Genomic DNA, 13,436 nt, shown 5'->3' with positions numbered 1-13,436 from the left:
AGTTCCCAGAAAATGATGAAGCATATTTAGAAGAAATTTGGTATACTGCTTATGGTTGCCATTTGTTTTTCTTGCCCAGGTTTGAGTAAACAGATTTCGTTTTATAATCCTTATCAATAAGTAAACAGATTTCTTTTTCCTGAAATTATATGGCGGCCATTTGTTTTTCTTGCCCAGGTTTGAGAAATGTTACATAATTCTTACAGGGTTTTGAAGGTTAAGAATGTTGTTGTTGCTTTTAAATTCTATCTCAATAGAAAAAAATTCACTCATGCTTTATCTAGAAATAACCTATATGTTGAATCCGTATTTCTTTGATTCTCTTACTTGCAGTTAAAAATATTAGTATTAGTTTTTAGATGTTAAATATATTTTCCATTCTCATGTTCTTATCGATTTTTTAGAATGTCAACACCAGTTAGTATGGAAGGAGATAATATTGAGCCTGCAAATATTGAGATTGAAAGACAGGATGACCATCTACACTCTTATGTTGATAGTTAGGTTTGAGCGGTAAGATTGCTTTTGAATTTTGTCTGTGGAATATTTTGTAAGATAATAATTTTCTTTTTACCCCATTTCTAAAATAATTATTATTTTGTTTTTATCTTAATTTACAAGTTTTTATCATATTAATTGGTACCGTAGAGATGGAAGAATTTGAAGATTATGAAACATCCAAATATCAGACATATAAGAAATATATAGTTCTATCTTCTATTCAATTTTTACTTATGTTATATTATGAAACTTCTTAATGAGTTGTATGATTCAAATTGTTTTTTTGTAATGATGATATGAAATGCAATTTGGTCAAATTTTTTTATTATTGAAAGTTCTATTACTATATTTTTCAAGTTTTTATAGTACTTAATCATATAAAAATTTCAGTTGATAAGTTGATATTGATCAAATTTTTAAATAAAATTTTTTAAAGAAACATGATTCTTCTACAACTTACATTTTTTTTAAAAGAAATTAATAGTTAAAGTTCTAGACGTTTTATGATTATTTAAGTTATTTTTTTATTGTTGAAAACAAATTTTAATTAAGTGTTAGAAGAAAGATTTCTAAAAAAAAAGAAAATTTTGGTTAAAATTAAAGACTCATGCCAATTAAAAGATTTAAAAGTTGAGTTCGAGCTTTCTAAACAAGCTCGATCTCGAGCTTTTTAAACGAGCTCGAGCTTTCGAGTTGAGCTCGCTTGATATTTTATAAACGAGTCGATCTCGAGCTCATTAATCGAGCTCGAATTCGAGCTCGAGTTCGAGCTCATTAAGGATCAAACGAGCCATGTTTGATAAGGCTAATACTTGACTCGACTCGACTCGTTTACACCCCTACACATACCATCATGGGCGGGGTGGGGGGCATGTGCCCCTCCTAAACAAAATTTTACTTAGGTAGAGGGGTAAAAAGTTGATAGCTTGACGTTATAGGAGCTCCCGTAAAAAATGTCAGCTTTCATTTTATTTATTACAGGTTTTTTACATTCTAAGCCTTTAGTCCACCTTCTCTTCTTAAAGCTGTAGAGGGAGAAAGAGTAATGGGGTAAAATACTGAAAGGGAAAGTGAGGAATGACTTTCCATTGTGAAAAGAATGATAAAACGATATTTTAATGCAGAGTTACAGGCTATTTGATTAATTATTTAAATATGATTTTATTAAAACTTTCATAATTAACTAGTTATTTATTAGCTAATATTAATTATTAAATATAAAATTAACACCCAATTATTTAATTATTTTTTCAATGCTAATGATTTAATTGATTACTGTGAAGGGTTTTGCTTTTCCTCGCTTTTTTTGCGCAATGAAAGTGCTGCAGCCGCACACTCATGACAGCGCATCTAACTAAATCAATACTATGTATATTCAACTCCTGTCTCCACTTCCATACTAAAGCTAAAATTGAAAACCTAAAGGGGTTTAAAACAAATTGTTTTAGTAGCTTAATAGAGCATCAATTTTGCCAACGAGAAATCATGCTCTAATTTGTATAATTCTTTCTTTTAAAGATATTTATTAATCCATATAAGCCACCGATATTTTTTTTTGGACATATGAAAAGAATTAATGATTCGTTTTCCTCTTTACTCATCTCTCACGACTCACGAGTCACAACCTTGAGAACGGCTTTCATTAGACCCCCCTATGAACAAAATTTCTGGCTCCGCCACTGCATACCATGTTGGCTAGGTTGATCTCAATATACTCCTACTCTATTAATTATGCCTCATTGTCTTCTTATGTAATGACCTAAATTTTAATTAATTAACTAATTAGTTGATAATGATCTAATATGAAATTGATTTGAAAATCTTGCATGCATGGAAATCTGGTTTGAGCACAGCAGTATTACGTCAGCAAGCACAATAACGTTGGCCTTTATGTATGGAAGGTTTTAGCTTATTGATTATAGCGGCTCTAGGTCACTTGAATTTTTTTTTTTTAAATCGAATTCCACTATTATATTTAAGTACCCAAGACATACCCACCTCAACCTAGAATTTTTATTAGGTCCGGACACCTGACGTAACTCTACATCCGGACGCTAATAAAATGTCACCACGTGCTCTTACTCTTTACCGCGCGACCCGACGACCCGATCCGGACCGGAACCCAATATTGCTATGTATTAGCTGATTTGTATAGACCAGGGTATTGCTAGTGTTAGTGTAGCGATATATGTATCTAGGATGACTCAGCAAGAAAGTATAGGCAATCAAGAATTGCCCTCTACTGTATCTCATATATTATATAAAGCCTGTACCGATACATGAATTAATAAGAAGAATCATTTTCTCTGTTTTCTGTTTTACGTTCATCTCTCTGCCTTTTCCTTCTCGGTTCCTCGTAGCTTTTCCTTTATGGTATCAAAGCCGTAAAAGCACCACGGCGAAGATCCAAATGGCCGATCAAGGCTCAACCACCTCATCTCAGCGACACACCGGTAACACAAACCTCAAGAATCTTGTTCCCACCCTTCTCACCAGCGAAAACTACCCAATATGGAGGATACAAATCCACCAACACTTTTCTGCAAACGGATTCAGCGAATACCTACCAGGTACCGCTTCTTGCCCGCAAGAAAACTCTGCATCCACACACAATCTATGGAAAACCATATACCATAATCTTATCTTGGCCCTGTTCTCCACCATCTCCCCCTCCGTCCTACCCTACGTCATCACGTTAAAAACTTCACACGAGGTTTGGACAACTCCCAAACAGACTCCAACTTCCTATTATCAAGCATGCAAACTACCTCAATGGCGTACTGCCATGTCTACCGAGTTTCTCGCACTTCAACAACAAGGCACCTTGTCACTCGTGCCACCTCTAACAAACAAACCCATTGTCGGATGCAAATGGACTTTTAAGACTAAACTACTACCCAATGGACAAATCGATCATTACAAGGCACGACTCGTCGCATTCGGCTATTCCCAAGAATACAGTATTAATTACACAGAGACATTCAGCCCACTAGCAAAAATGGTCACCATCCGCATGATGCTCACCGTCGCATTACACCATAACTGGACCATCACGCAGTTAAACATATCAAATGCATTCTTACATGGTGAAATACAGGATGAGGTCTATATGAAACAACCGATCGACTTTATTGATGCTTAACACCCTCACCACGTGTGCAGGTTGCACAAGTCGATCTACGGATTGAAGCAATCTCCTCGACAATGGTTTCAACAATTTGCAAACTGTCTCACAAACCGTGGTTTCAAATTCAGTAAAGTCGATCCATCGCTACTGATCTTCAACAAAAATTCCACTCATATTTTCATTGTTGTGTACGTAGACGACATACTAATCACTGGCAATAATCCAGCCTAAATTCAAAATGTCATTAAACACCTACAGGATCAGTTCCGAATAAAACTACTTGGGGCAGCATCACTGTTTCTCGGCATACAAATCATCCCTACAGCAAATGGTTATTTCCTAACACAAAAGCATTACGCAGAAGAGCTTCTCAGTACAGCAGGATTCTCAACGTGCAAACCATATACAACTCCTGTAGGCATCACAAGACGGGACTACTCTATGGATGACTCTTTATACTTAGATCCACATAACTTCCGCAAGCTTGCCGGATCACTTCAATACTTCTCAATAACCTGCCCCGACATTGCCTTCGCGACAAATCGCATATGTCAACACATGCATCAACCACGAAACTCCGACTATCAAGCATTGAAACGCCTCCTACGGTAGTTACAAGGTACGTTACACTATGGGCTTCCTATTAACATTGGTTCTCTTCAACTGTGCAACTATGCCGACGCAGATTGGGCATCTGATTCAGAAGATCGTAAATCAGTTTCAGGATATTGCACCTTCTTCGGCAACACTCTCGTATCATGGTCCGTCAAGAAGCAATCAACGGTGGCCAGATCTTCCACGGAGGGTTAATGGATAAATTAAAGATTAATTATCGTGCATTTAAGTACATATGGGGCAAACGCAAATCGCTAATCATAATTGAAATGAGATGATCGCGGTTTCCAAATTGCAAAATGGGGCAAATTTTATTCACAACTACTAAATAAGAGCAGTAGATGATAATATTATATATTTTTAGATTTATTAATTATTTAGAATACAATGAAAAGATAAGATAATTTTAGAAGAATTAAAACAGATGACAAAGATTTGATGTAGAAGAAAATTCACACAACTTTTATAATAATAGTATAGATGATCAACATAAGCCGTTCAATTCCAGTAATCCTTCATCCATCCGAAGCAATTTCAACTGTCCCTTAATTCCTATCAAATCTCGACCAAAACTTTATAGTCCTCGTAAAGGTTATCTATTGCTTCCCAGCAACCACATGCCGGAGTGGTGGCGGCGGCGGCAGCGATGGCAACGACAATATAAGTTCTGTCATTATGTCTCTATAGGCTTAGCATTTAACCATTCAATAGTTAATGACATATCAATGCACAAATTCCTTCAAGCCTGGACGGACACTGCTCGTGGTTTGCCGCTATATCTACCGTCGTCTCTTGATCGATCAATCATACACACAAGCCAACACCGGACACCAAATTTCACCACTCGGAATACGCCAAACTGGCCCATATATCTCAGTTCCCTCGAACTCTCTCCCTCTCGCCCGCCGCTTTGGATTTGATTTTACTAAGCTTTTGCTCTTAAAACAACTCGTCACCAGCTCCGGTCAAGACCAGTCGAGCTTCTTTGCTTCGCTCGCTTGTTCCTTTGGATCGGCCGATCCAAAGCACTCAACATCGCATCGGCCGATGGACGTCAAGGGTTGATGTAGCAGCAATTCAGGGCCTTGATCGACATCAAGGGTCATACCTCGCTCTAATACCATCTGATGTGGGGAGAAAAATGAAGAAGTAAGATGAAGAAGAGCTAAACAACTCTTGGAGACCAAAAACAGTAAAAACTGTTTCAAATTCCAAAAAAATACTAATTCATTCCTAATTCTATCATACAACTATTATATTTATAAGGTAGCAAAAGGCACATAGAGAAACCTAAAAAGTTTTATAAATTTGTAACAAATTAATTAACATATGCATAAGAAACAATTTTACTAAGATGCTCTGCATCAACATCGGCCGAACCAACTAAGCTTCTAGTTTTGGTGAATCATGAATGTAAGTAAGCAGCTTGAGCCGCCTCTAACTCCAAAGTTCTTTGGGAATGGAATCGCCTCCGCCTGCTTGTCTTTGTCTAGCAGGCAGTAGAACTTAATGGTTCAGGAATATTACAAGTTTCGATGAAATTAAAATATATAAAACACAAAATATATAATTATAATCATGATAAGATAATTATTTGAGACCAGCAACTTTTATGATGAAACATGCTAGCAAAAATTGTTTCACTACTTGTAAATCTTTAATTTTCTTTTTTCTCTCTAAATTTACCTTCTTTCTCTGTTGTGCTCTTTGGTAAGATTGAATTATAAGAAAGGCATTAAATAAAATTTGAAGGGGTGGATAAGATATTTTGATCAAAATAATAATATAATTATCTAATTTATTTAGTTTTTAGTTTTAAATTTATATAAATGTTTTAGAGTTTTAAAATTATAGAAAAATATTCATAAACTAATCCATCATATTTATAATACTTTTGTGAAATCAATTTGTAAAATTGATATCTGATGGTCCCAAAATCTCTACTTGTACTAATAAGTGTAAATTTCTTAAGGATTTATACTCATGCCAAAAAATTATGAAAAAAATATTATAATTAAAATGCAGTTATATATCATGGCGAAAATTATTTATGATTTGAATTTATAATGACTACTAAAAAATTTTATTTATCTGAGTTAAAATATGAGCTATTACACCTAGCCCTTAAGCTTGACGAGGAAGGAAAGGAAGAGAGAGAGGAGGGGAAGAAAGATAGAGGAATTTAGAGCATTTTTGTACATTGATTTTGTTCATAGATTTCTTCTAGTTATGATAGGTAACTTGAATCCTACTCTTATTTTTAATAATTTTGAGTTTGATGGGTTTAATCTTTTCTAGATTGATAAAAATATATTTTCTCATAATTTAATGCACTTCTACAGTGTAATTTTTTTGTATACAATAGATATAAATTTTATAGAGATTTTCACTACTATATAATTAAGCTTTGCTAGATATATTGGTTGTTATGAATTTTTGAGTAATTTGACAAGTTTATTGAGTTGTATATAAGAATGAAATAACAACATAAATTAATTTATAAGGCATACTTGATTAAGATTTTCACAATCAGGTTCCACACAAATTAATAATTTGCAGAAGAATTTTACCCTAGTGTATGCTTTTTCTTGATGATATTCTTCTTATTGATAAGTTTAGAGAGGGAGTTGAAGGTAAACTTGAATTATGAATGTTAACCTTAGAGTTTAAAGGTTTTTGTTTGAGTAGATCTAAACTCGAATACATGATGTTTAATTTTAGTAGTACTAGATTTATTGTGAGGATTATGACTTTGAGCAATCAGGTCATTAATAAGAGTGCATATTTTAGATATATTGTGTCTATTGTTCAGCATGATGGTGAAATAGATCGATAATGATATTATTAGTAGAATTCAAGTTGGATGGTTAAAGTAGAAGAATGCATTAATTAAGCCTGTTATGTGATAGAAATGTACCCCGCAAACTTATGATAAAATTATATAAGACGCGATGGTGAGACCTACAATATTTTATAGTGCAGAAAGTTAGCCATTAAAAGAGAAGCAGAAAATTAAGTTAAGTGTTGCAAAGATTAGGATCCTCGGGTGGATGAATGACTTTACTCTTAGATGCAGAATGCGAAACGAGCGTATACGTGAAAATATTGGAGTAGCTTCAGTGGCATATAAGATTAGAAAGAGTTGTCTTAGATGGTTTGTTCATATAAAATGTCAGTATTCTGATGATCCAGTTATGAAAGTATATGTATTAGATTTGATCTAGGTTAAGAAATGTAGATACATACAAAAAAAAATTGATTAAAAATATTAGAAATGACTTTTTTTAGTTACATTTAAATAATAATTTGACTTTTAACAATATATATTAAATAAAAATAATTCATATAACTAACCACGAAGTATAATAAAGATTCAATGTTTTGATTGTTGCAGTTAAAAAAAATCTTGAAGACATTATTCTTAAGAATTTTTTATCAGATAACTTACACAATTTCAAATACAGAATTACCTAAAAACATATAATACTTCTGAATACAGATTATATATATATATATATATATACTCTAGATTATGGGCTTCAATCAAAAGCCCAAATAATAACGGGCCAAATTAAGTTTAATTTCCAACATATATATATGTTATAATAACAAATAAAATATATTTATTATTTAGGATAGCAACACGATGGAGAGTCCAGCTACGGTGGCTGCCCCTTTTCGCGGCACTAATGTCACGAGTACAGTGTCATCATCCTCCGCCCTCAAGTCTTCAATCAGCTCGCTAATCCCCAATTTCAAATTCGTCCTCCGCTTCCCTTCCCTTCTCAGCTGCGGCAGACTCACAAAACTCCCCGCACATTCCCTCGCCGCTGGGTGCTGGAGCTCCGCCGGCGACGCATTCACATACACGTCAAACCTCGTCGACTCCGTTCCTTCAGTCTCTATACCTTCCACCACCAACACCTCCACTTCCTCCCCACCACCTCTCCTCGGCCTCATCACTCTCACCACCACCGCCTCCTTCTCCACCTTCACCGGAAACCCCAACTCCTCCGCATAATTATATTGGATGTTATTGCTCTTCTTCTTGTTCTTCGTTGCATGCGAGCGTCGGCTTGCGTTGATCCAAGGGTTTTCGACTTCCTGATATCGGTATCGTAATCGGTCTATATCAAGACAATCTCTAACTTTTACTCTTACAAGCCGAGCCTCTTCGTCGTAGAAGAGGAAAGCCGAGTCGAGCCAATCCGAATCGGAGAAGTCCATATGCTTTCGGCCGAGCGATTTCCAGACCAACCATAGCCGGTCCATATTGGCATGGTGTGCGTAGAAAATTGGGTCGCGTGCGGCGGAGTAGAAAGCTCCCATGTCCTCCCTGTTCTGCTTCCGCGGGTCGCCGGCCCAGACATGAAGCGTGTTGTGTGGAATGACTTCCACTGACCCCGGACCGGGTTCTGGTTGCTCTCCTGCTCGAAATGCTGAGCCTAAGAACAGCTCCGTGGTCGCCCCGTTCTCCATCATCTGTCTGCAGAGAAACATAAATCAATAAAGAATTATAAAAATATTTTTACATGCATGCGCAAATATATTTCTTTTAGTTTATATTAAAATTGCCTGCACCTGTACATGATCCTGAGATTGTCATCCACACTAGGATATACGACAGCCTGATCACTTCCAACTTCAAGGAAATTGAGATCCACCATTACCGGCGGCTGGTGGGAGGGGTCTCTATTTGGATGATAAAGCGGCGAAGAAGAAGAAGAAGAAGAAGAAGAAATATTAAAGAAAAAATTATTTAGGTACATGGAGGGTATTCGCATGTCGTCCGGAGAATCCCAATTCCAAAAAGGCAGAGCAAAGGAGTCGTCTCCAATGAGCTTCGCGAGTATACGTTCATGGAAATACAAGTAAAGTCTATGCCAGGGAAAAAACAGCCAGGAGTTATGAATAAGAAGTTGGAGATTAGAGAAACCGAGCTGGTCATACGCGCCATTGCAATAAGCACAGTGAATATTTGCTTGTTGAAAAAAGCTACGTGGGTCGCTTTCGGGAAGGTCTTTCATTAACTGAACGGCTTTGGAGTACTGGGAAATGTAGCGGGAGTCGACGAGGTGCGCGGCGGGGCGGATGCGGAGAGGAGAGGAAGAGATAGGGAATGTGAAGTTGAGGATTTTTTGGAGATCAGAGGAGACTAAACTGAGAGCGCAGCAGTTGAGGGGAGGGGAAGAGGGAGGGTCGATGGAGATGAGGAGGCAGTGGGAGAGGTCAGGGGGCTGGATGGGGCGGCGCTGTGGAGGTAGTGGCCGGTAATAGAGGAGGAAGATAACCGTGAGAAGGAGAAGGAGGAGGAGGAGGAAGTGGTGGTGGTGGCGGGGAGGAGGTTGCGAATAGCGGAGAGGTTTCTTTGCTGTGCAGAGGCTTCTCATTGTTTTGATGAGCTGAATGCAACGTCTTCGATCAGGCTTTATTTATGGAGAGAAGGAAGGGAGAGAAGCTTCATATAATTAAAAAAAAAAAATTTCAATGAACCATCTATCTTTCTTATATTTGATTCGATAAAAATATTAAAATTATATAATTTTATCATGATATATCACTTTTTTTTTTTTAAGTTTAAACCCATAGAGGGCCTACGTGTTGATATAAAAAAACGGTTACAGAGTCCTTAAAAGGCTCCGCCAGCTCAGTAATACCCGAACGAGCTACAGTCATAAAGGAAAAAAAGAAAACCTAAGAGCCGGCAGATCCTTGTACTAGGATTACAAAAAGAACATAAAGCAAAAATAGTGCTGACAGAAAGCAGCCCCCAAAAAAGGAAGATCAGGATCAAGAGCTTCAGCATCATCTTCCTGCAAAAAGACCAAAAATAGCCAAAATGGAAATGCATAAAATTAAAAGAGAGTACCTTGCTAATAGTAATGTTCACTCTGTAAAAATCCCTGCAAGGCAAACTCCACAAAAAATATTAGATATATAGTGAAAATCAGGAACAAAGGAGATCAAAAGATCCTTGTAAAAAGTCCAAAAGATAGCCTTCATATTGATAATAGTCATCCTTTTAATACTCCGAAAAGACAATCTCCAGGAAACAAAATAGGAATTACAGAGGATCGTAAAGCCATAGTCACAAATAATCTGCACCTTACACCACCTAGAATTATCAGAAAGACAAACGAAATTCCCCAACCAACAGTAGATAAGAAACAGCACAATATATAGTTCAAGAAAGCAGTTAGGAAGAAGCAGCTTATACCACATCGCAAAGGACCCATGATACCACCTCCAAAAAGAAAAAGAACCCAGGTTCATAGTAAACCAACTCCAAGAATTAAAATTAACTAATTGGATCACAGCAAGCCCAAGCAAAACCTCCAAACGGACAAAGGAAACAAAAAGAGACAGCAACATATAACAGTGGTGGCAGATAGCAGATTGAAATAAATCATAAACATATAAAGAAAACATTGCAGCTTTCCTGATAAAAATGATAGCAGAACTCAACAAAAAGGCAGTCCACCAACACAAGGAAGAACTTAAAAGGGTAATTAATTTGCAACTAATACCACCCAGCATAATCAGGAAATCTGACGAAATCCCCCAAACAGCAGCAGAAAAATTCATCACATAACAACCAATGAGATCATAAAGGGAGTATTGAAGAAAAGCTTAAACCACATAACAACCAAACCAAAGTAAAAACTCCAGAAAATAGAGCACCCCAGGATGACAAGATACCAATGCAATAATAAATAACCAAATGAATCATAACCAGTATCAAACAACATGAAAGCAGGGATCAACGAGAACACCAACCACCGAGACCAGCTAACCAGGGTACCAGAAAGGCAGAAAAATGCATAACAGGAGTATGGATTAAGCCGCCAAGCAACCAAAACCAGAAAGGCCACAATAGCAGATAACAGAAAAAAGAAAACAGAAAATAAGAAAACAGCATTAATCACCAAGGAAAAGAACGAAAAAAGACTAAAACCTACTCACGACAATAAGGAATACCCAAACGGTCAAGTCTAACAAGACCTCTAGCACCAATGGGAAGATTGTGCTCAACAAACTCCTCCACAACCTCAAGACTACAACCCCTTTTAGCAAGGAAATCAGCAACCGCATTTCCTTCCCTGAAAATGTGAGAAATGTAGAAAGACGTTTTAGACAGAAAATTCTTAATATCTCTAATTCTATAAAAATTATCAGAACTAGCAGAACATTGCCCAATAATATACTGAATAAGAAGCATAGCATCAACCTCAACCCAAAGATTCATAATCCCAGCAGAATGACAAAGTCTAATCCCGTAAAGCAAACTATCCAACTCAGCCTGAATAGCATTACTAGCCTTAGAAGGGCCCGAAAAAGCCTTTATGACAAAACCTTTATTATCTCTAATAACACCACCACAGCCCGCTCCAAAATGGTTAAAAGCCCCATCAGTATTAAGTTTGAAAATTCCCTCCCCAGGTTTCTTCCAAAGAATAAGTATGTTGATAGGAGTAGAGACAGTAGAAGGAAAAGCCAAACCAAAGACATCAGTCAAATGACGGTACCCTTTGAAAGAATCCTTCTTGAGGATCTTAGCCACAAAAAGTTGAATAATTTTATGCTTAACTTTAGAAATAATAGTGTTAGCGTCCATATTCTCATTGGAATATTTAGAGGCATTCCTACTCTCCCAAATATACCAGCAAATTAAAACAGGAATAATGATACGAATGTGACATTTAAGTTTAGTAAACCAAACCGCAAAAACATCATTCATAGAGTTAAGATTATAAGTGGTAAAAACATTAAATAAGTTATCAAAATGAATCCAAACTTTCATCGCAATGGGGCCTTGGAAAAAAACATGGAGAAGGCTTTCAACATGATAGCAACATTGACATTTAGACACAATAGTAATACCTTTCTTCATAAGCAAAGTATCCACGGGAATATATCTATGTAAAATCCTCCAAACAAGAAAAGAGTAAGTAGTAGGAATGCTAGAATGCCAATAAGCCACATTAACAAAATTAGTAGGCAAAGGTTGTTTGATACGTACACTTCCAAACATGCTTAATACTAAATCTACCATCATTGGAACAGGAAGACAAAATACAATCCTCCAAATCAACACGAATAGAAATATCCAAAATTAATTGGACAATGAAACCAGGCAACAGGTTAAAAAGCAAACCCACATTCTGTGACGCCCCAGGCATCCATAGTGAAAGGATTTGTCTGACAGTCTTACTTTCTTCCTCTTACCTTCTCCTTCTCTCTCTTCAAAAGAATCCAAAATATCTCAATCGGATATTTATCAACACTGATCGTCCCGGACGATCCAATTTTCGTCCCGGGACGATTTGCCCTCTGGCAAAATTTCGTGCAGACGAAATTAAATAGCGTCCGGACGACTTGCTCTCTGGACAAATTTCGTACAGACGGATCGTCCCGACCCTTCCAGGTTCGTACAGACGAAAATGACAGATTTCTTCACAAATTTCTTCAGTTCGTCCAGTACTAAATCCAGTTCGTACAGACGAACTGCACTAAAAAAAATCAGCTTTTTCAAGGCACTGATCGTCCCGGACGATCTCAATATCGTCCCGGACGATCCTGGGAGGAAAATCACATCTACAGAGAAACAAATCAAAGGAACGAGCTCTCACAAATTTTGATCCATTCCCTTTTGATTTTCCAATAATTCTATTCATGCTTTGATATCACTCATAGAAAATCTAACAAAATTTTATTCTTATTCTAATCGAGAGTTTTCGTAGGGGACTTTGTCTCCCTACGATGTAATTAACTATGAGGGCTTGCGCTCGTAGGAGGTTTGGAACCCCACACACCTGATTTCAAAATTGATTTTAAAACTTCACTAGATTTCTTTGGGTAAAGTTAAAGAATGATCGTCATCGTTGCATTAGAAGAATTATCATAGAATGGTGTCATTTCCCTTTGGGGAGATACATCCTTCTTCGACAAGGCTTTGGATGTGAATGCGACGATCATACTTCTTGAATATTGTAATTGGGTATTTAGTTGAACTCTACTTTGTTCCTTCGGGGCCATATGAAGTTCTCTTTAGGACCCGATCATAATATTCAAGATGAGTTTACATAATTCTAAGTCTGAACACCGCTATGAAAGTTTATCTTTGTCCCCCAGGGTGATATACTCTTTCTAACGAGTTGATTCGACTTTAGAATTAGAGCTCAACCTTAATCTT

At 36.7% G+C, this 13,436-nt stretch overlaps 1 protein-coding gene across 1 annotated transcript; it reads right to left on the bottom strand.

Annotated features, from left to right (window-relative positions):
• Positions 1-7,843: 7,843 nt before the first annotated feature.
• On the bottom strand, positions 7,844-9,633 carry LOC110105188 (polyphenol oxidase I, chloroplastic-like). Its single transcript, XM_020834580.2, has 2 exons — positions 8,825-9,633; positions 7,844-8,729 (listed from the first exon to the last, which is right to left on the bottom strand). The coding sequence occupies exons 1-2, from the start codon at positions 9,631-9,633 to the stop codon at positions 7,874-7,876; spliced, it is 1,665 nt and encodes a 554-aa protein (XP_020690239.2). The 3' UTR covers positions 7,844-7,873.
• Between the last annotated feature and the right edge of the window lie 3,803 nt (positions 9,634-13,436).

This window comes from Dendrobium catenatum, unplaced genomic scaffold, assembly GCF_001605985.2.
Source record: "Dendrobium catenatum unplaced genomic scaffold, ASM160598v2 fragScaff_scaffold_905, whole genome shotgun sequence".
In the NCBI taxonomy this organism is placed as follows: Eukaryota; Viridiplantae; Streptophyta; class Magnoliopsida; order Asparagales; family Orchidaceae; genus Dendrobium; species Dendrobium catenatum.
The sequence above is the reverse complement of the archived record's forward strand: the minus strand, read 5'-3'. Positions and strand labels throughout refer to the sequence as shown.

What these genes read in the sequence shown, in the direction of transcription:
- LOC110105188 (XM_020834580.2), bottom strand. Translation starts at nt 9,633, where the DNA reads ATGAGAAGCCTCTGCACAGCAAAGAAACCTCTCCGCTATTCGCAACCT. An exon ending in AATCTCAGGATCATGTACAG is followed by an intron (nt 8,730 to 8,824) that starts GTGCAGGCAATT and finishes GTTTCTCTGCAG; the next exon opens with ACAGATGATGGAGAACGGGG.